The 22,882-nt window shown below is 34.2% G+C and overlaps 2 protein-coding genes across 10 annotated transcripts; both read right to left on the bottom strand.

Moving 5' to 3' along the window:
• Positions 1-490: 490 nt before the first annotated feature.
• LOC110655548 (expansin-A5-like) lies at positions 491-1,819 on the bottom strand. Of its 2 annotated transcripts, XM_021811889.2 has the most exons (4): positions 1,739-1,819; positions 1,509-1,639; positions 1,129-1,417; positions 491-995 (listed from the first exon to the last, which is right to left on the bottom strand). In XM_021811889.2, the coding sequence occupies exons 2-4, from the start codon at positions 1,633-1,635 to the stop codon at positions 686-688; spliced, it is 726 nt and encodes a 241-aa protein (XP_021667581.2). In that variant the 5' UTR covers positions 1,636-1,639; positions 1,739-1,819; the 3' UTR covers positions 491-685. The 2 variants fall into 2 exon arrangements, with proteins under 2 accessions (XP_021667581.2, XP_021667579.2); XM_021811887.2 differs by lacking the exon at positions 1,739-1,819 and having other exon boundaries at positions 1,509-1,719.
• A 5,935-nt stretch (positions 1,820-7,754) lies between these two features.
• Positions 7,755-20,942, bottom strand: LOC110655546 (polypyrimidine tract-binding protein homolog 1). Of its 8 annotated transcripts, XM_021811885.2 has the most exons (12): positions 18,452-18,595; positions 17,378-17,459; positions 17,082-17,098; positions 16,818-16,880; positions 16,656-16,729; positions 16,428-16,523; positions 13,147-13,204; positions 12,955-13,059; positions 12,779-12,860; positions 11,545-11,657; positions 10,885-11,281; positions 10,489-10,608 (listed from the first exon to the last, which is right to left on the bottom strand). In XM_021811885.2, the coding sequence occupies exons 2-12, from the start codon at positions 17,397-17,399 to the stop codon at positions 10,535-10,537; spliced, it is 1,101 nt and encodes a 366-aa protein (XP_021667577.1). In that variant the 5' UTR covers positions 17,400-17,459; positions 18,452-18,595; the 3' UTR covers positions 10,489-10,534. The 8 variants fall into 8 exon arrangements, with proteins under 8 accessions (XP_021667575.1, XP_021667572.1, XP_021667574.1 ...); XM_021811883.2 differs by lacking the exons at positions 10,489-10,608; positions 17,082-17,098; positions 17,378-17,459 and adding exons at positions 7,755-8,006; positions 20,636-20,942 and having other exon boundaries at positions 18,452-18,661; XM_021811880.2 differs by lacking the exons at positions 10,489-10,608; positions 17,082-17,098; positions 17,378-17,459 and adding exons at positions 8,011-8,288; positions 20,636-20,942 and having other exon boundaries at positions 18,452-18,661.
• Positions 20,943-22,882: the final 1,940 nt, after the last annotated feature.

The raw sequence follows: 22,882 nt of genomic DNA, 5'->3' as shown, positions 1-22,882 counted from the left end.
CACATAAAGCTTATCGTAGCTTCAGTCATTAAAGAAGGCACTACAAGATCATTTTCTTCTGTTTGCCACCCTTAAGTATTCTACTTTTCTGGTAACTAGTTGTAAATTTTGTTCCCAAATTTTCATCACCATGAATTAATTATGACAGAAAAAAAATACCTTTGTTTCTCACATTAAAAACCATCTTTTTTAAATTTCAGCATGCATGGTGGTATTATTTTTATTATTTTTTAATCACATGCACATTAAATTGAATTGTGATTAGTTTGAAGCAATGATCAATGGTTTTATTTGATTTTTTTTAATTAAATTCAATATTTTATAAACTCAAAATATAAATACATAATAAAACTCAATAAAAAGAGTTCAAATATGAATTTTTTGTAAAAAAAAAAGCAAAAATGCTTTCTTTTTCCCCTTTTTTCCACAACCATATTTAGAACGACTCGTGCCTATATAATTATTAATAACAACAATCAAATTGAAGAACTGAGGCTTGAATCCTGTGCCAATCCATGAACTGCAAAAAACTCAATATCACAGTACAAATATGGGAAGAAATCGAGAACGGCCAATTCTTTCATGACAAATCTTCACCACCCCAAGATCTCTTCTATAGTTTATTTACCAAAGCGACATTAATTAGTAATTAATAGCTAAAATAATGCATCTCAGAATAGACTGATTAATACCGAAACTGCTTTCCAGTGTATGTCTGGCCAAAGGACCAGCCAGCAGGGGCAACATTGTAAGAGAGCACACTACGTCTATCACTAGTGGTAACAAGAAATGAGAGACTTTGTCCATTCAGGTAAGAGTTACTTTGCCAGTTTTGGCCCCAGTTTCTTGACATTGGTTGCCATCTGGTTCTTGAACCCTTTATAGCTACTGCATGCACATCCCCAGCTCCACCTACATTGGTGATGAGTACTAAATTGAAGTAGGAATGGCCATTGATGGTGAATCTAATGCCTCCACTCCTCTTGCACCTTACCCTGTAAACCACAAACAGTAATTAATTATCAATGCAAAAGCCTATCTTAACTCTGTGATCTAGAGTCATTTCTTTAGCTGTAAGGTTGCAAGTTGGAAGCCAAAATGGAGATGAGTGTTAAATAATTATCCTACCTTCTGTAGACTACTGGGACAATACCAGCTCTGTATTGAGCAATGTGTTGGAAGATGGGTTGAGAGAGATCAAAGTGATGGCTGGGAGGGTCACACCAGCCTCCTGGTGGGCAGAAATTGGTTGCAGTGACAACAATGGAGCCAGGGAGGCACCATTGTGGATCATTCACACATCTGAGCTCAAAGCAAGCTCCACAGCTCAAGCCATTGTCAAATAATGCAGTGCTTAGTGCTGCTGTGTTGATTCCATAACCCTGGCTGTAAAGGTTCCCATAACCACAAGCCCCACCTACGACATAATTATAATAACCGATTTATAAGGAAACAAGAAAAATGGAATGTGCATTACATGATTTAAATTCAAGAGCAATGTGACATACCCATTGTCCCAGAAGCATCACCACCTCCATAGAAGGTAGCATGAGCATTAATCCAACCTCCATAGTACCCATGAGCAGATGAGACAAACGAAAGAAACCCAACTAAAAGAAATTCAAGAAGAGCCATTTTCCTGCACAAATTAATCATGTAGACTCTTGAGCACATTGTTTATACAAATACTTGCAAAAAGGGGTGAAGAAAACAAGAAAATTAATGCCAGAGAAAGAACCTGGAAAGAAGTAGCTTTGAGGGTCGGAAATGAAAAGTGGGCCTTCAAGGGAATAAATAGAAGTCAGTCAACATCAAACCTGACTGACAAGCTGACAAGCTGACAAGTTTAAGGCCGTTGGGACCATGCAGTGCAACTGTTACAATTAAGTGGTCTTTCAGGAGTGAATTCTGTAAGTTTTTTTACAGTGTTGAAAGTGGTTTTTGTGGGTTCAGGATTCAAACCTGTGGTTTTAAAGCATAGCTAGCTGTTCCATTAGGGAAATGCCAAGAAATTCAAAGTGGGGCTACCTATTTTTTCTGGCTTGAGGTTTCATTCATGCATACATATTTCTCTACCTTCCAACAATATTTAACATTAATATTGGTTGCGAGAGGAAGACAAACAGTGGATTGGCTCCACCACTGTAAATGAGTCACTATGGCAATCACATTACGCCTAATGACATTAAAAAATCATAAATTTTAGCATTGTTTTTTCAATTTTAATCTAACCTTTTAATTTTATTAAATTAACACATAAATTAACCGATTTGTAAAATTGACAATCTCATCTCTTCGAAAAATCTTAAAATATATATAAAAAGAAATTAAAATTTCTGAAGCATAAAAAAAGAAATTTTTAGTGGATCCAGAGCTCAAAATCTCACAATCGATGTACACATCTCAATCATACGTAGTTTCATCCACCTAATAAGTTAACTCAACTCAACTCAATTAAACTTTTATTCCAAAAATTTAGGGTCGGCTATATGGATTCGCTTTCTCCACTTTAAACGATTTTGAGTTAAATCTTTAGAAATGTGTAATGCTTCTAGATCATATTGTAATAGTCTCCTCCAAGTCAATTTAGGTCTACCCCTTTTTTTCTTTCTATCCTCTAACCTAATGTGCTATACTTGTCTAACTGGAGCCTCTGTATGTCTACGCTTCACATGACCAAACCACCTCAATCTCTCTTCTCTCAACTTATTCTCAATTGGCACCACTCCTACCTTTTCTCTAATTCTCTCATTATAGACTTTATCTGGTCTAGTATGGCCACTCATCTACCTTAACATTCTTATCTCCGTAACTTTTATCTTAGACGCATACGACTCCTTCAGTGCCCAACACTTACTACCATATAACATAGCCAGTCGTATGGCTGTAAGGTAAAATTTTCCTTTCAATTTATTGGGAATCTTGAGATCACATAAAACTCTCGTGGCACGTCTCCACTTTAACCATCCGGCTTTAATCCTATGACTAACATCCTCCTCACATCCCCCATCTACTTGAAGGACTGAGCCGAGATATTTAAAGTGATTACTTTGGGACAGTACCACTCCATCCAAACTAACTCCTTCCCTATCACCAGTTTGGCCTTCACTGAACTTGTAATGCATGTCGTTCTACTTAACTTAAAGCCCTTTGACTCTAGAGTACTTATCTAAAGCTCTAGCTTTCTATTGATTCCTTCTCGCGTCTCATCTATCAAAACAATATCAACCTCAAACATCATGTACCAAGAAATACTCTCTTGTATATGTTTCGTTAATTCATCTAAAACTAATGTAAAAATGTAAGGGCTTATAGCTGATCCTTGGTGTAATCCAATTGAGATCGGAAAATCTCTTGTGTCCCCTCCCACTGTGGGCACAATAGTAGTTGCTCCTTCATACATATCTTTCAATACTTGTATGTATCTAATAGATACCCTCTTTTGTTCTAACACACTCCATAAGACATCTCTTGGAACACTATCATAAGCCTTCTCCAAATCAATAATAACCATGTGTAGATCTTTCTTCATATTTCTATATTTTTCCATCAAGCTTCTAATGAGAAAGATTGCTTCCATAGTTGAACGACCGGACATGAAGCCAAATTGATTGAGAGAGACAGAAGTATCATGACATAGTCGATGCTCCACAACTCTCTCCCACAACTTCATAGTATGGCTCATAAGTTCAATTCTCCTATAGTTTGAGCAACTCTGTATGTCTCTCTTATTTTTAAAAATAGGTACTAAAATACTCATTCTCCATTCATCAGGCATTTTCTTTGAGTTTACAATCTTATTAAATAATTTAGTTAACCATGTCACTCCCATATCTCCCAAACACTTCCACACTTCAATTGGTATTCCATCGGGTTCATAGGCTTTACCCACTTTCATTCTCTTAAGTGCTTCTTTTACTTCTAAAGATCTAATCCTGCTAATATAATTCACATTCTTTTCTATTGTTCTATAATATATATTCACGCTATTGCCATTTTGACTATCATTAAAGATATCATTAAAATAATTTCTCCATCTTTTTTTAATGTCCTCATCTTTCACCAACACTTTTCCTTCTTTATCCTTAATGCACCTAACTTGATTGAGGTCTTGACATTTCCTTTCTCTCCTCCTTGCTAATCTATAAATATCTTTCTCCCCTTCTTTAGTTCCAAGTTTCTTATATAACTTTTCAAAGGCCTGTGCTCTTACTTGACTAACTGTCTTTTTTGCCTCTTTCTTTGCTATATTGTACTGTTCATATGCCTCATTATTATCACATTTAGGTAATTTCTTATACCATTCTCTTTTCCTCTTCATTACCTTTTGTACTTCCTCATTCCACCACTATCTCTCTTTTGAGGGTGGTCCATGTCCATTAGACTCTCCGAGTAATTTTCTAGCTACTTCTCTAATCTTTGATGCCATCTCTATTCACATATCATTGGCCTCCATATCCAGCTTCCATGCTTCAGACTCGAGAAACTCATTTTTGAACTTCACTTGCTTTACTCCTTTGAACTCCCACCACTTTTTTCGAGATAGACTATTTCTTCTGGCCTTACTTGAATTGTTCCTAAACTTGACATCCAAGACCACTAACCGATGTTGACTTGTTAAAGCCTCTCCTGGAATGACCTTGTAATCCTTGCATAGAGCTCTATTTGTTTTCCTGATTAAGAGAAAGTCGATTTGGCTTCTATGTTGCCCACTTTTGAAAGTCACTAAATGTGACTCTCTTTTTATAAAGTAGGTATTTGCTAGTATTAGGTCGTATGCTATTGCAAAATCTATGATACTTTTTCCCTCCTCATTTTGACTACCAAAACCAAAACCTCCATGAACATTCTCATAACCTTGCCTATCACTTCCTATATGTCCATTCAAATCTCCACCAATGAAAACATTATCTTCATTCGGTATGCTTTGCATTAAATCATCCATATCTTCCCAAAACCTTTGTTTACCCTCACTATCTAGTCCTATTTATGGGGCATAAGCACTAACTACATTTATTATTGCTCCTTCTAGTACTATTTTTACTAGTATAATTCTATCTCCTACTATTTTCACAGCTATTACAGCGTCTTTCGATGTCTTGTCTATGATTATGCCCACTCCATTCTTGTTTCTCTCCTTTCCGGTAAACCACAGTTTATACCCTGAATTACCCACTTACTTGCTTTTCTCTTCTACCTATTTAGTCTCCTGAATGCAAGTAATATTCACCCTTCTCCTTTTCAAGGTATCCCCAAGCTCCATTAATTTTTCTGTAAGTGATCCAACATTCCAAGTACCAACCCTGATTCTCCTCCTATCATGTTCCTTCCTAATTGGTCTCCTTCTATGATATCTTCTATTATTTTCTATGTCTATTTTGTGTTCTGTTTCACTATCTGTTCTACTATTTGTCCTATGGACTAACTTCTTTACCCACACCCGTCTATGATGTGGGAACCCTTGCTCACTTAACACCACACCTGGGCGCTGGCATGGCGCATCGCTTTCGATGAACGCCCTACACCCTTGCATATTTCTCACTATACCTGGGCTCCGATGTAGCGCGTCGTAAGTAGAGGACGCCCCAACGTTTATATCATTTGAATCCATATCATATCATAAGGTGTGACGAAATTTTTACGCTGGTTGTCACCTACTGCAACCCTTCTCCTTTATCCAGGTTTTGGATCGGCTAAGCGCAAACTATTTGGGCGGAGTTATCCACCTAATAAGTTAAATTTATTAAATCCAGTTAATAAAAGTTTTCTTTCTTATAATTAGGTTTTGATTAGTTGAAAAACATTTTAGAATTATTTATTCTGAATATATCAAATTCAACGTAAAAAAGTGTGTCCTTAAGATCATTTGAGAGAACTTAGTTTCAATATCTAAAAGTTGGCTTAAAAATACCCAAAAGAAAAAAAAAATTCATTTAATAATTTTTTTTTTGCCTTTTCCTAAAAGGGTAAATAAAATGGCAAAACTCAAAAGGATCTAAATTTCAAACCTGCCAAACTTGCCTCGAGCTTGAAATGTGGAGTCAGCTGGTTAACAAATCTATTTGTTTTCTTCTGTTTCATTAATTCATACCCTAGCCATATTAGAAAACAATGAGAAAGAAACCATTATTCATCTCTGAACTCTGAAGGCCAGAATTTTCAGAACACAGATCTGAATCTGATCATAGATTGAAAACAAGACAGAAGATTGTAAGACTCATGTGAACCTTTTTTTTCCTTTTCATCAACTGAAATTAAGTTTATATCAACCTTTCCATTTTATGTATATATGCAGGGCCAAAACTCACCAGATTTCAAAATGGATTTCAGCTCCTTTCTTGTCATTGTTGTTAAGGGATAGATTGCGTTACTATGCATGGTTTGGAGTTACCTTTGTCACTTTCTTACTGCTTGGAGTACCCTCCACGAAGAATTCTTGGTAATAATTAATTTGCAGCCTTCTATAAGAGTGCACAGAAATATCTAGTGTAAATTACTAACATAAGATGTGATTTATTATTATTATTATTCTTTAATTCCTTACATTTTAAATTCAATCACATTATAACTTGAAATTTTAAACTTTTATTGTACTTTAACTTAAATCTTTGAGTTGTTTATATAATCAAACATTTGAATTTCTCAAAATCTTACCCCTTTACACATTGGAATGTCTCCATCACATCGTATACATGCAGCTTAAATTCTGAAATCTCTTTCTGTTGCAAGCTTTAATATCTGCGCTTCAATTAATGTTGGAACAGTCATTCTCACATGCTATGTTTCTTTTAGAATTGGACCCATGAAATGAAAGCTTCATTAGTTTTTACTAATCCCACCAGTTAGTAAACATAATTATGATTATTATTATTATTGTTGTCATCATCTTTCAGACCACCTGTGTAGCCATCGTGGTCCAATGTTTTCTGTACTAACACGATATCACATGTTCTTAGCTTATGTCGTTGCTTTTAGAAGTTGCTTTCTCACCAAAAGATTGGAAGTTTTATATGATGCCATGGAAGTGCATGATCAAATTGAGGCCTAGGTAAAGAAATGTATACCTTTAGCACAATATTGAGAGAGCCTTAGTGTCTTAATTCATTTATCTGATTCCTAAGCCACCTTTATGGAAGTGTTCAGTGCTGTAAAAGCAATCTTTTTAAGGCCTAAAGGACATTTTGTTTAAGATTAAGTGAGCCTCTGAAACTTGTAAAGAGAGAGTTATATTTCTACCCAGCTGGTTAGATATGGAAAGTACCTTTTGAGCTATTGAGGGTGTACAAGAGAATTTAGAAATTGTCATGATTGTTCAATAAAAGCAGACCAATTTAATGACTGAGGACCCAATTCAGGCATTAAAATTAGACTTGATTTACCTGAATGATCTGTCTAGCTGACATTACTAGTTTTTTCTGTAAACTTGAATTAATCAGTGGTGGCAAAAAATTCAGGCCGGCTATGAATTCTCTGATGCTATAGCCATATAGGAGACAGTATCCATCTAATAACCCAGCACATCCTATTGTGGGTTCAAGGTTGTCTATCTAATCTTTTAGAGTTCATGGCTACTCCTACCTGGGATAACTTTTGGCAATTTCAGTGCAGATCAGCAGGATCCAGGAGCTAAGATTACGTAAAAAAGAAAAGAAGAATAGCTTATGGCACCTGATAATTAGTAGGCTTTCCTCATCAAATATAGACCATTACTGTATAAGAAAGCCAGAAATTTTAAGGGGCGTTTAAATTAGATATTCATAGTCAGTGATTGAATTGAAGACAATGCTATTTATGTTGAGATTAAGAGACGTTCATGGGGCAAATTAAAAAGATTATTTTTAAAAAACTCAGGTAATTGACTATATGAATCATATATCAGTGCCTCCTGCATACAGCTAATGTTTGATTAAAAAGTAGCACGATTCCAACATATCACATGCATCCCAGGATGAAAATTGAGTGATGGAGCAAGTTGTGTTCCTTTGTTTTTCTTCAGCATTCAATTCCTGCTGATAGAAAGGCACGCCAATCCATTAAATGCCAACCCCACACAAGTACGAGTATACATAGATATTAATTAAGATGGTGAAAGACATTAAACAAATGTATCAATCTCATCCTCATAAATAAAGAAAGAGAGATACACAGTAGTTACTCAAGGAATACTAAACATGCAGGCTAACATTACTCCTCGTGCATGATAAAATGAGGAATTAAGGTGATGTCCCATTTCATATGGTTTGGTCACCAGCTAACATCAGGGAACCATATTGCTTTCTGACTGAAATCTGCAGCAAATAATATAAATTTTGCGGTGTTAATTGAATAAGGATGAGTTGTGTGGTAGAAGGAACTTCTCTTTTCAGGGACTTAGAAAGTAGACCGTGTATGTATAAAGGTTACAATCAACTACAGACAAGTATACAATTAGATTGATCCCAATAAAAGGGATAGATATATAATAAAGAGATCAAGAGAGGTTAGGGGTACCATGTGCAGTGTCTCACAAAAGCATTCCAATGGTTATGTTAATTAGTTTGAGATGAGATTGTAAAGAATGTCTCTGTAATATATAATGGATGAAGATAGAAATTTCATCAACTCATAAAGGACAAGCATGTAAGGGCTCTTTAGCACCAGACACTTACCCACATGACTCCCGAGTCCCAATGAAGTTGACCCCTGCACAAACGCTTGATAGTGAAACAAGTAGGCCATCCAAAGAATCGAGTTATCATTTCAAGCTTCTCAGTGCGCAGTTGGAGAAAGGCCCTGTTCTCATTAGCAGGGACAAATAATCCTTTTTTTTTTTTTCAGGACATCAAACTTCTTCACAAAGTAAAGGCGACGGAGAAGTTGAAGACCCTTGTTTGTTACACAAATAGTTCCTACTTCCTAGCCCAACTAGGCTCACCGACTCAACAACTGTTAGCGTTGGATCCTCTCTGCGACTCGTAAGACTAATGGGTGTATGAAAGACTTGAAAAGCTTTCTTTACCAATTTTCAATTGGACAAGAAGTAAAGAAGATAGCATCCAAGATGAGAACTCGTGTGGTAAATTATCAGTCATACGACACCTCATGCAAGTCCCATTCATATTCCTAGAGCATAGCGTTTGATTCGCACATTGGAATGACGATTTTTTTCAGTAGTAAAAGAATTTTTATTTATGGTTGATTCATTGGAAAATAAAATTAGATTTCTTTTAAGATGTTTGTAGAATTAAAATTAAATTTATTTTGTACTTAATTAAAATTAACTTAGAATTATTTTTTTATTTTTTTATTTTTTATTTTTTAAATTTAATTAAAAACACAAAAATATAAAATTAATATTATTTTATATTTTTAATTATAATTATTTGTAATTAATTATAATTTTCAAACTTATTTAATTATAATAAAATATAAAAATAATATTTTACTATTTTTATTATAATTAAATATAATTCATTATAATTATATTTTTTAATTTGAATTATTTAAAAGAAAATATAAAAATAATTTTTTCATATTTTTAATTATTATAATTATAATGTCAATTTTTTAATTTTAATTAAGTATAAGAAAATATAAATATATTAATTTTATATTTTTACTTTAATTAATAATATGAAAAATGTGAAATTTAAAATATCTTTACAAGTACATAAATGGACTTGAGTATTTACCACTTAATAAAATAATCATTCTATTTTTATATTTTGATTCTTTAAATTAAAAATAAAAATATCGATTCTTGTTAATTAAATTTTTTCTACTCTATTCTGATTCTGATACCATGGAGCAGGAACAAGAAGATCTCCTTCTGAATCTCCTGATCACCACACTAATATATTATTTTTTAATAAAAATAATTTATTTTTATATATTTATACATTAAAACATTATAATTTTAATATTGTATAAATATATTATTAAGAATATATTTAAAATTTATATTTCGAATTTATAATTTATTTTATAATAAATAAATAAATTTATATCATATAATAATAAATTTAAAAAAAAAAAAAAAAAAAGTATTTGCGGGAACCCGTCCTGTCTCATTTCTAGACGAAAAAGTCTTCACTCTAATACCAGACTCCTATAAAGTGAGAATAAGCGAGAGATCTCTCTCAGCTCCCTTGAGCCGCACCATTACAGGATAAAGACCATATTCCTCGCGGAAATGCCAAATGCACCAGCCGCAGGTTATCAATTGCCCACTGATGCTCAGGAGTCATGTGGCAGGCACCCTATCAATGATGTCGATCACAGTCCAAACAAAAGGACATTTTTAACCCACTCATCTTACATTAATCTCTGTCTAGAATCCATTAAAAAAAAAAAAAAACAATTCTCATATTTTAAAGGAAATAATTTAATTTTTCTAACTTAAAAAAAATTATTTGCATTTGACTGCTCAGAGCAACTGAACAAAAGCCCCACGCATAAAATCCCCAAAAAATAAAATAAAATAAAACAAATCAACAAAATAACAAAAAATAATTTGAAGGATATATTATAGACATAATTAAATAAGAATTTCACATTAAAAGCCAATCTCACTTTGTTTACACTTTTCTGTTTTTACCGTTAGATGAACCATTATTAATTCATAGTTATCTGCAAAATAAGTTTTCCTTTGCTAACCACAGAATTTTCCAAAGTCTTAACATCATTGCAAAAGATTATCAACAGATTGAAAAAGATCACAAATAGATTCCATCTAGCATACCAATCTCATCCTGCAGAGAAACAAAACAAAAAGAAAAACAAATATGCTTTTTTTTTTTTTTTTTCAAGTAAAAGGTTTATAATCTTTACCAGAAACAAATGCTTGCAAGGCAAAAAACTGTCGAAAGAGGATACAACATCATCGGCCATAATAAGAAGGCTGACCTGGAGGTGGAGCACCACCAGAGAGCAGATTGGGTTGAACCCCTGGCCGAGTCATTGGCATGGAAGCCACACCAGGAGAAAGTGGGCTGCCTTGCGAAAGAGAAGAAGATCCAACAGGCATTGCCGCAGTGACATATGTGGGAACTGGAGGCGCTGGATACGGTTGACCAGGAAATGTGCCAGGAACTGAAGCATAAGCTGCTGCTCCTGCTTGCACAGCTGGATCCCAAGCAGGCACTTGCCCAGCTGGAACTTGAGTAGGAACAGCAGCATAGTTGTTCATGGAGTACATTGGAGCAGCCTGAGGATTCTGCCACACTGTCGGAGAAGAAACCTGTCCTGCTGCAAGCAAACTTGCGTCTGGGACAGTGTAATCTCTACTCTTCTCACTGTAGGCCTGTAAAGAAAAGAGTAAGAGGGGCAAAAAAAGAAAAAAGAGAATGCAAGCAATTAATTATGTTCTCCTATGAATTTGTTAAAAAAAGGTCATGAAAATCTATTCAACAAGGAGGAGGCAATCAAGTGTCAAGAAGCATACATTTTAAAGGACCAAATCATTTTTGACCAAGAACGGATGCACTTTTTCCTCTCACACAGCATCTTTTATTTTTCTTCTCATTTTATTCTCATGAACTTTAACTCAAAAGCACATTTTTATACCTTTACATTGAGATCAGTATGACGAGAGTATGATAGATGAAGCTTACAATAGCCACCATCATAAATGCAATGTCCTTCTAAAGTTTCTTTGGCTACTGCTGCAGTTGCAATATCTGGAAAACAATGCAGATAAAGGATACAACTAAAACCCTCAAAAAAATAAAAAGAGAAAAAGAGCATGCGCAACGTTAACAATTGGCAGTCACATACAGAGAAAGAAAGCAGATATTATCTTTGTCAGCAACATATTCAATAGATAAAATAAATCCTAAGCACGGGTAAAATGGTGATGCTCGTAAATCTTTGGAGGGTTAATGGTGCCACAAAATCTTCACAGGTCTAAAAATTTTAATGGTCTTCTTTACTAAAAGAAAAAAAAAAAAAAAAACACAGTATTCTCCAAACATCAAAAAATAGTTTCCATTTGGGTTTCAAAGTTACAATCAAGGAGTGGAAATATTTATTCTAATAGTGTTAAGAATTTAAGAATTAGAAGAAGAAAAAAGAAAGGAAGGGAAGAAAAGGGAAAAACTCAAAGGGGCTACATCTTTATTACCTTTTCTTCTACTTTTGATAGAGTAAAAGATCACATATTTATATAAAAACATCCCCAAAATCATTCAAACTAATTCCTCAAATTATGCTCTACTAATTAAGAATACAAATATCTACCTATTTAGGAATATAAATCCTACACTAAATAGGAATATATAAAATATATTGACTTTCCATAACACTCACCCTTGAGTTGAAGCATGGAATCTCATCAATTCCAACAAATAAAAAATAATTTCCTCAAAAGAAATATTTCTTGAAGCAATTTTATGATCAGCAGATGCTACGTTATTAGAAAGGGTAGAATGGAAAAAGGAGACTCATGTAGTCAAACCCATCCACTTTGGTGTGTATCTTCTTTTTGCATTAAGAATATGAGGTTTTCAGGACTGAATTCAAGTTACCCCATATGAAACAAAAATAATAAAGGCAGAGAAACAGCTTTTTTCAATAAAATAAACAGAATTCATATGTAGTTCAATGTCTGATTAGAAGAATGTAACTCATTAATTTACACCAAAAAGTAGCTAATCTAGAATTGCCCTCAAAACAGGAACGCCCAATTCTCTGAAAAACTAAACTACAATGATTTTGCGATTGTCTACAAAGAGAGTCATCACAGACGAGCATAAATCACACTGAATTCATGAAGTACAAGTCATCCGGGAAGAAGGCATACCAGGGTATTGAATTAGTGCCTGTGTTCCACCATTTTTCTCAAATATGGCTATCTTCTGGACGGTACCAAATGCAGAAAACACCTAAAAAATGTAACAAACTAAGCATTATGTATAAAATTTACAACATAAATAGAACTTCATGCAAGAGGCAATGGAAAAATGGATGCAGTCTCACCGTGTGAAGAACATCAACTGTTACAGCATACTGCATATTCTCTACTGATGCAAGAAGTACATTACTCTCTGGTTCTTTCTTCTTTCCATCAGGACCTACAGCAGGCTGAAGAAGATAGAAAGCTTTTCAGTGGAAACTCAATAATGGAACCTGAAATAGAGTGTCCTAAAATGGAAGTACTTGAGAACAAACCTGTACAGGTCCCTCAATTGCAGTAGGATTCACAGGAAGATATGGATTTGTATAGTCCCTGCAAAATTGGGCAAACAAAATCTACACATTAGGAAATGCAGAAGGTGCTAGTACTAATGCATGAGTAAGCATAAGAAGTTGAACAAACATAAATTAAGATAGACCAAAAAAAAAAAAAAATAGTGAAGTGGCATTGCGACTGAAACCAATGCGGCGTGTAGCATAGTGAAGGCTTGACACATAATCAAATCTTTGAACAAATAAACAAGATCCAATCCAGGATCTTAGAAAGACAAGATTCAATCCAAACTCCAAGGATAAAATAAAGCAAATGCAGATTTATTGAAGGAAAAATCTGTATATTGAATACAATACAGGAGTATTTAAAGGCATTCTAATCCTAAACTAAATAGGAATAAAATACACAAATCATAAACTAATAAGGAATTAAACTTCTACAAAATAAAGGAAACAAATCCTAAAAAAATTAAAAATAATAAAACTAAGAAATAAAACAAGTCAATCTGGGTAAGCAGATCTCTATGTCAACATGGCCAGGCCATGTCGTGAGGGAGCTTTACACGGCCAGGCCATTTAGTTTTCTGGACAAAAATTTTTAAAAAAAAAAAAAAACAAAGCAAGGAACACAGCCTTGGGATACAGCTCTCTGTTATCCCGTGTGACTTACTGTCATCAGAAACCGTCAAGAGTTACATGTTATCCTCTACACATTATTGCGATAAGCAAACAAGGAGAGAAGGGTCTAGTATCAATCCACAGTCCTGCCCAAAATGAAAGCTCACAAGGGAGGCTGAGGGAAATGCTTGCCTAAAAAATATCAAATTTTCAATTAAGAACAAGTTTAACTGAAATTAGCAAAACAGTCTCCAACAACACAACTGTTTAACTTTATATGCATGCCCTGAAAAAGGGAAGGGAGAATAAAAAGGAAGGATGGAAACAACATGAGGAGGCAAATTACACTAGTGACTAACCACATATCTCATATCTTTAAAATACATAGGCAACCTTCTAATTTGGAAAAAGCACACACTACCTACCCACAATGGATTTTGCAAAGATAAAATTACTTGAGGAAAGCAAGCTTCTTCTATCACCTTTTTTATTGTTATTGAAATTGAATTTGAAACTAGCTATTCTATTGCAGCAAAAGCATACACAAACTTTACGTTCACTATGAAATACATTTCAGAGAGCATAGTTACGAAAGACATAAGGAATAATAAGATGTAATTGTAAAGGGCCCCTAGAACCTAGATGGCAAAATGCCTGAGAGCAATTAGTTAGGAACAAAAGAATAAAATTGGCTAAAAGAACTTTAATAAGAGTGTTGAGAATTACGGACCCAAGATTTTGAATATCAAACTGGCAGGCTACATTTGAACAAGGCTTAAGACTAGGCTCCCCATCATCAAAATGGCCTGATCCATTTTGGTTTGGTTTGCAAACACTCATAAGCCCTTTAATTTTCTTGCACACGGATGTGGGACTTGTTCCCACAAGTGCTATTCCAACATTACCCCTCAAGTGGCAACTAGACGTTCGATTGACACTTAAAAAATGCAATGGCAACATAGGAAATTGAACTAAAACTGAAACTAGGTCCTGACCTGCTTTGATACCATGTTGAGAATTATGGACCCAAGAGTGTGAATATCACACTGGCAAGCTGCATTTGAACTGTGCTTGAAACTTAGCTCCCCACCATCAAAATGGCCTAAGCCATTTTGGTTTGGTTTGGTTTGCCAACACTTATAAGCTTTTCATTTTCTTATACACTGCCAATGTGGGACTTGTTCTCACAAGGAATATTCTAACAAAAAGCAAATATTCATAAAAAATTCAAAATATGAACATAACATAACAAATGGTCATTTTTTAGGAAAAATTATCACTTTGCTAGGATGGAACATAAAGCCTATGCATACGCAAATGATACAGGTAGCCTGACTATTGTTTATTGGCCAATATGAAAAATTTATGTTGTTCAAAATCAAACTGGTTTGTAACTCCACCAAACAAGCTAGCATCTAGGGTTCCTTTTAAAGGAGAATCTATTATGTCCTTAGAAGCCCATTCTAAGGCAGTTTAATGGATACTTCAGCATTTTTGTTCAAGAGAGAGGCACCCCGATAACATAGGAGGGGAGAATTGAGACACTTAAATGATGAAAAGGGGAGTATTGGTGATGTGTGATTTCAGAGTGGCAGATTTAGCAACTTTCCAACTACAAAGCTGGCATATGCAGAACGTTAACAACAGATTCTCACAGACTAGGAAGCTGCTAGATTAGTTGTGGTAGACTATACTGGAAAGGTATCCAGATAGCGGTGGAGGGCCTGGAGGCTTGTAAGGCATGCCTTTCCCATGCCTTATATCTTGAAACAGGCACTTGCCACTGCAATGTCACCTTGCCTCAACCCTATTTGAGGCCTGTGAGGCATGCCTTTCTCATGCTCTAGGGTCCAGTGCAACATTAACAACTGACTGAAGGCTCCTCATATTATCTCACATATCAGTAAATCCGTCAAAGCTACAGCTACAATAACAGTATCTGAGATGTTCTATGATTGTTAACAAAGCCTTTCTAAACCCATTCAGCACATACAACAGTAATATTAAGTTCATCTTGCCATATATAAATTAAAAGGGAAATAAAGTAACATTTACTGGTTGCATTAATCTTAAAATTTATACTGCCATCTCCAAACTTAAAACGAAACAACTTGAGCATTTACCATTTGCAAATTAAATGAATGCAGAATGCAAAACTTCAAATACTAATTCAGTAAACAAGACTAGAAATTGTTTGTATTAAAGCAACAGTTGCTTCATTTAATGCAATTCAACAATTGATGCATAAATAACTACAGAAACATCAAACAGCTCAATAAGCAAGATGAAGAGATTTTTTAAAAGTTTCCAGCAATGAACAAAGAATGTTTGCATTAAGACACAGTTGCTTCATTCCATGATGCAATTCAACAATGGGTGCATGGACTCTGACTTCAGTATGTGCAAATGCAATAGAACTATTATCTAAGATAAAGGAAATTACTAAGCAGCCATGTCAACACATTTGTTCTGGCTACCAGGGTTCACTTACTCCCTAGATGACAAAAGCACACATAAAAATTAGAAAGACCTCAAATACCAACATTAGTAACATACAGAATAAAAGATTCTGAGCAACAAATATGATCAAACATTAAACCATTAGAAAACATCTAAATATAAACCTCCTAGGTCCCTTTCTTTACCTGCTCCTGTGAGATTGAAACTTGATATTAAGATCAGTATGTGCAGAATAGGATATGCGCAGGTGACATGAACCAACATGCTCCGGAAGCAAGTACCTAAATTTTTTTCAACATAAAAAACAAAAATTGTGAATCATCAATTTTTGCTGATCTGATTAAATCCAAAATAAAGTTGTGCAGAAATGTAAGAGAGGTGTAGGTTTACAGAAGAGTAAGGATGAGGCATACCTCGGTATACTTCTTCCATCCAAGGCAACCCTTGCAGTAGATGCAGTCTCCGCATCAGTGAATTGAATAAGTGCCTGCCAGAATATTCCATAACTTGACCATGCAACAAAGAAAAAAAAAATGCAATCTTAAAAGCATAAAAAGTAATTTTTGACACCTCACCTGGAAACCAGCAGCCTTTTCAAAAGTAGCAATTTTGTGCACAAAGCCAAAAGCAGAAAATACCTGAAACAAGGTTCAACCATATATGATCACACATTTTAATAAAATATAAAACAAACAATTGCATTATACACCAATATAGGCCATACCAAGCATCAACAAAAAGCAACATAGTTTAAAAACCCAAATATTTGAGAAATAAGTGCAGAATAACACCTGTACATGTATGCGTCAAGATAGACCTTAGAAAGGAGTATGACGTACATGATAATATTTCCAAACTGTCTCCAACAAAAGAATCTAAATAAGAGGCATCACCATCTGTATTCAACTAATTTGAATTAAAATCGACTCATAATTAATACATAATCCAATCAGGATGCTAGTTCTGTATAAAGTATAAGAAAAATATGAAGTTATCTTTGTCCCAAATATATTGGGAGGGAAAAAAAAAAAAGTCTTGTTCAATAATTGCAGAAAGATGCTTCAAGTATAAAGAACACCAACCATGAAATAATAAAATTTCAAAGAAAACTAAATAAGAGATTTCGGCAGGTTACCATTATGTGGAACATTAGGCATGCCACTTCACAGAGCAAGCATTGTAACATTTTATGAATGACACCTTCTCCAATGTAGTATCTTTAAGGAAAATTGTTCATGTCAACATGTGACTCAAGTGTAAAAGCACATGCAGAATTTGCACTGAGTTCATGGCTATAAGCACTAATAAAACTGCAATAAGTCCCAAGATGGGCAAAGAAAAAATGAAATAGATTGATTCTTCCCAAAAGAACTGTAAGATACTGCATTTCTATTAGGAAAAGGACACAATGCATAGGCCATATCTGCCTTTTGCACCATCCTACACCTCAGCTAGGGTCGCAGGCATGTATGTAAGTAGACCTGGCCACCGGGCTGTTTCCGAACAGCTAGTTCCAGGTCACTAGGTTTATGAACCAGAATCGGCCAGTAAAAACCCCCAAAAGTACCCATTCCCGTTCCCATTCAATCCAGTTTTGATCAAATCCAATAGCCCGGTTTTTTGCCCAAAAAAAAATTTAAGTGAAAAAATCCAATTTTGGCCAAAAACCAAACCAGCCGATTCCAGCATGGTTCAATCAAGTTAGAGTCAACCACGGGTTTGACCGGTTCCGATTCTGACACAGCCCATGGCCAGGTCTATTTGTAAGTGACCATACAACAATCACCAAGTGCCTAATAAATCCCAAATCCAAGCCAACTTTGCCGCATTTAACAACTTGTGTATCCAAAAACCAGGAAAAGGATATTCTTGTCCTCAATGATGTTATCTTTTTATGGTGCTAAATTGGACTCAATTAAGTCTCAATGCCAAACTAACTGGCAATGAATACATGAATCCTTCACTTCCAGTCAACCCATTTAAGGGACAAACTTTAAAGCTCTTTCTTTATGATAGATTCTAAAATCCTTCTCAATGAATGGGGGGAAAAACTTGTTTTTGACTAAGACAATATGGACAGCTAACAAATGAAAGAAAAAGATGCATATACATTCTTATTTTATGTAACTATTATTATTATTATTATGTTCTCACCACAAACTAGAAATATCTCCCAAAAAGTGAGAAATTCCAGATAGAAAGCGCTTACCAAGTGAATGACATCAATGCTCACATCACCAGCTTCAACACCCTCGATTGTTACCAGCAAAACATTTCCAGGAACATCACCTGGACTTTTGTTGTTGACAATTTCATGCCTGTTTGAGTATTGAATATACACCGTCTTACCACGAACCTGTGCAGGCTCAGATGATGATGCATAGTATGAAACCATTTGAATTGCCTGATTTAGGTCTGCCTGCAAATGTTTTTCACAACTCCTATCAACAATTAGGTCAAGTGGGAAAAATATATGATACTTCTGAAAACAAAAGGGGCCTACTTAGGAGTAAATAAACACAATATAACAAGTAATGAGCTGAAAGAAAACAATCATAATGGATATGCAAGACAGGCATGAGAATAATGAAATGAGAACTCTGCATGACAAATTCATTTGAGTAGAATAACACATGTAATAGAGTTCTTAGAAACACTAGGGAGCATACTATCACTCCATGTTCCCTAATGTTATGGGGTAAATTACACCAACTGTACCTTAACTTGTAAGATTGTAACAATAAGGTATCTAAAGTTTGATTTATAACATAAAACCTCTTAAATATCTAAAGTTTTATTTATAACATAAAACCTCTTAAGCTTTAATTCAATGAACAGAAAACAACCTATCACCTCTTACAACCAGTTTACAGGTGACAAGCTGACATGGCAAAGACAGCATGGCTAATTTAAACTTCTACCATCTGCTCTCTCTCATCCACGTCAACAAAAAGCACTCTCTCCCCTCCAAATGAATAAAAACTCTCTCTCCCCATGTACCATACCCATCTGCGCCTCTCTCCTTATTTTCTCTCTCTTGGAGGAGACCAAGTTCATGCACAGAATTAGGCTGTTGAACCTATGAACCGGCAACCAGAGGAACCATACAAGAAGAAGCATCATGCCATCATCATGAGGCTTCGAAGAAGCCCCATGGGTGCTTTGAAAATGATTCAGAACAATGCTTCAGTTAACCATGCTTCAGTTAACCTTATGAAACCCCACAAATAAAACACCTAGAAAGTTAAAACCAGAAATCTTTTATTTAATAGTACTTCAGATCAACAGATCCAAGTAAATAAAAACAGAAATGCAGACAGATAACGCAGTAAATTCTCCCAAAGAAGCTTCAATGACACTTGGTCTTAGATAATGAAACTAAAAAATTTGGGAATCTTCCCAGAATTTCTCTGTAACACCAAAATTAAATTAAATAATTGTCAAATTAAGAGCAAATAAAAAATAGTTGAATCTCGAACTTGGAACTGCCAATCGAGCGATTAATGCTCTTCCCAATTTAGGCCATTGAATACAAAAGTATCGCAGATTTGTTACCAGAGTACATGAACCCAGTTGAGATTTTCAGTTGAAAACCCACCAAGAATCTCTGCTAAAGCTCCAAGACACCACCACTGGCAAAGATTTCTACAGAGTAAAGGTTCTTGAAACCATGCACCACTAGATTATACACCACTAGATCTGGTTAGTGTAATTACCCTAATATTATGCATGGTACCTATTAACCTAAATATCCCAGATACATTCAACTCCCAAAAATAACCCAACTAAAATATTTTCCGCAGCATCAAACAGAGGAGAAACCATTTAACTTGGAATAGGACTACTCAAACCACTCCCCATGCTATTGGCACTGGTATAACCTTAATTATCTAAGACCCACTTGTTTTAGCTCTATAATAAACAAAAAAAAGTAACACCAATAAAGACAATAATGAATTATTTCTCATCCAAGCAAACTGCACTAAAAGTGAAAATATCTAGCCCCAATAGAACTTCCAGGGATGCATCTTCCATACAATCGAAAAAGCAAAAATAATACCAAACCAAAACAAAAAAGCAGGGAAGAACAACTGAACCCGAATTAATTTCAATTTAGCATATGAAGGCAGAGTTGAATATAAGAAGTACAAACTTCAAAAATTTCTCAGGAATATGTTTTATGATAAACAAGAAGGATCAAATTCTAACCAAACTAATCCAAATACTCAAAATGGGCCGACTAATTTAACCGTCAAACGATCTCTAAATTTTCCAACTACCCAAAGATAAGTCACGAAATAAAACAATTTTCTAGGTAAAGATGCAACAAAAACGAAAAGGAGAGAGACAGGGAGAGAGAGAGAGGGGAGAGAAAGAGAGAGGATGAGCTTACAAATTCGACAAAAGCTTGATTCCGATTGGCGCCGACATTGCACTTAGTGTTGACAATTTTTCCGAATGGTTTACAGAGCTCAATTAGCTCCTCCTCCGTGCATTCCCACGGAAGATTCCGCAGATGCAAAACCTTTGATGGGGTTTGCGTGTATCGAAATTGAGGCTGCCCCGAGGTTGACATCAACGGAGATTTGGGATGTAGTCCACAGAGAGAGAAGGCGTCAGGGTGTCTAGAAGCTGCTGGGATTTTCCGGGAAAACAAATTGGGGATGCGTTTTGGGGCGACTCGAAGGGTGATGTCATTGGAATGATTTTTTATATGGTTAGATCGGCTTGTAATGTTCCAGATCCGGCCCCGCTCCGGTTTAAAATTAGAATCAGACCAAAATCAAATCGGTCCAATTAAAATTAAACCATATCAAAAACAGTTAAATCTAAATCGATGAAATTGCTCTTAAATGTGGGACCGACAACGGGAGTGGATCAGTCTCCAATGCATATCCCACACAATATCAGGATCCGACGGGGATTTTCCCACCACAAAGCAGGGCCAGGAGATCATTTTTATGTTTTAATTTAATCTATAATTATATAATGTAGATGTATTTATTATAAATAAATAATAAGTTAGGAATATAAGTTTTAAACCTAATATTAATAACATACATATTTTTATTTAAATGTATAAAAAAAAATTTTAATAAAAAATAATGATATAAACTTTCTCTCAATTTCATCTGTACTATATTAAAATCAATACGAAATTAAAGAAAATTAATTGAGTTCAAAATATATTTAATTAAATTTAAAAATAAGTCATCCCTGCTTAAATTATATAATAAAAATTAAATCTATTTTCATTTAATAAAAAAATAAAAAATTTAACTTAAAATTTAGATGTGATAGAATTGATTACGACCGAAACTACAACTAATACTAAAATGTAGTTGAAATATTCTATTAAATTCCAAGTAACCTATTTTGTATAGAAATTGATAATTCAAATTAGCATTTTCATTTTTATTTAATTATTATTTTTAATACACTTGACTTAAATTAAATTATTATTGCTTTTTTTTCTTCAACTGTCTTAGTTTGTACATCTCCTTCTCCCCTTCCATGTCTCCAACTTTTGATTCTCTCCCATCTTATGGGTGTGAGGATTAACCACTCTAAAGTTTCTTAATTTTAAAGATTATGATAATTGTACTTCAAAATTAGTTATTATTGCTAAGTCGATTCAATTATGTGAACTCTTTATTACCGATGAAAGTGGATGAGAAAATGATTTGACGAATCCATAACTCTCTTTCATCTCACTAGAATTCTATTTTGCCCAACCTCTCAATTTGAACTGCAGTTTTTCTCTTTCATTTTGATAAACATATGAGACGCGAGGAACAATTAAAGGGGTGACAAATATTTGAAGCCATGTGATCACAAAAATATTTATATTTTTTTTAAATAAAAAGTCTAAATTAATTGACCATTTTTGTTAATTAACAAATTAATCAACTAAAACTCTAGGGATATATTACAATTTACTATTAATTTTTTAAATTTAATTTAGTCCATTTGTCTATAATTATGATAATTAATTAACATTACACAATACACAAAATTAAAAGAATTAGCTATAATTGTGATTTATTGTAAACTTTTGTATTTTTTTTATTATCCAACTAGTGATAGCATGACATAAGGAGGTCAGCAGATCATGGGCAAGGATGGCAACGGTTCGGGTTTTTGCGGGCATTCAATTCGACCTAATCCTAATAGGACGAGTTTGGATAGTATATAATAGGGTTTGGGATGGATTCGGGTTTGAAATTTAACACCAATAATGGGTTCAGGTCGGGTTCGAATTTTATATGTTAGGTATCCATTAACTAAACCCGTTTATATAAATATTTAATTAAATATAAAATATATGTTTTTTTATAATATTTATAAATTACTATATATTTTATTTTATATAAAATAAAATTGAAATATTTTTTGAAATTATTAAATTTTTAAAATATAAAATATTAATAAAAATAATTTTTTATATGGATTATTAATTAAATATATAAAATTAAATAGGTTCGGATTTTTTCGGATAATAACAATCTAGTTTTGGATGGGTTCAGGTAGTTGAAAATAAATTTTAATCGGATTTTTGACGGATTCGAGTTTTTAGAATATTAATTAGGTTCAGTTTTCGAGTACGGTGATTTTCGCAGGTACCTTAACCGTTGCTATC

This window comes from Hevea brasiliensis, chromosome 9 (assembly GCF_030052815.1).
Source record: "Hevea brasiliensis isolate MT/VB/25A 57/8 chromosome 9, ASM3005281v1, whole genome shotgun sequence".
Taxonomy (NCBI): Eukaryota; Viridiplantae; Streptophyta; class Magnoliopsida; order Malpighiales; family Euphorbiaceae; genus Hevea; species Hevea brasiliensis.
Note: the sequence above shows the minus strand (reverse complement) of the source record. Positions and strands in the feature narration are given on the sequence as shown.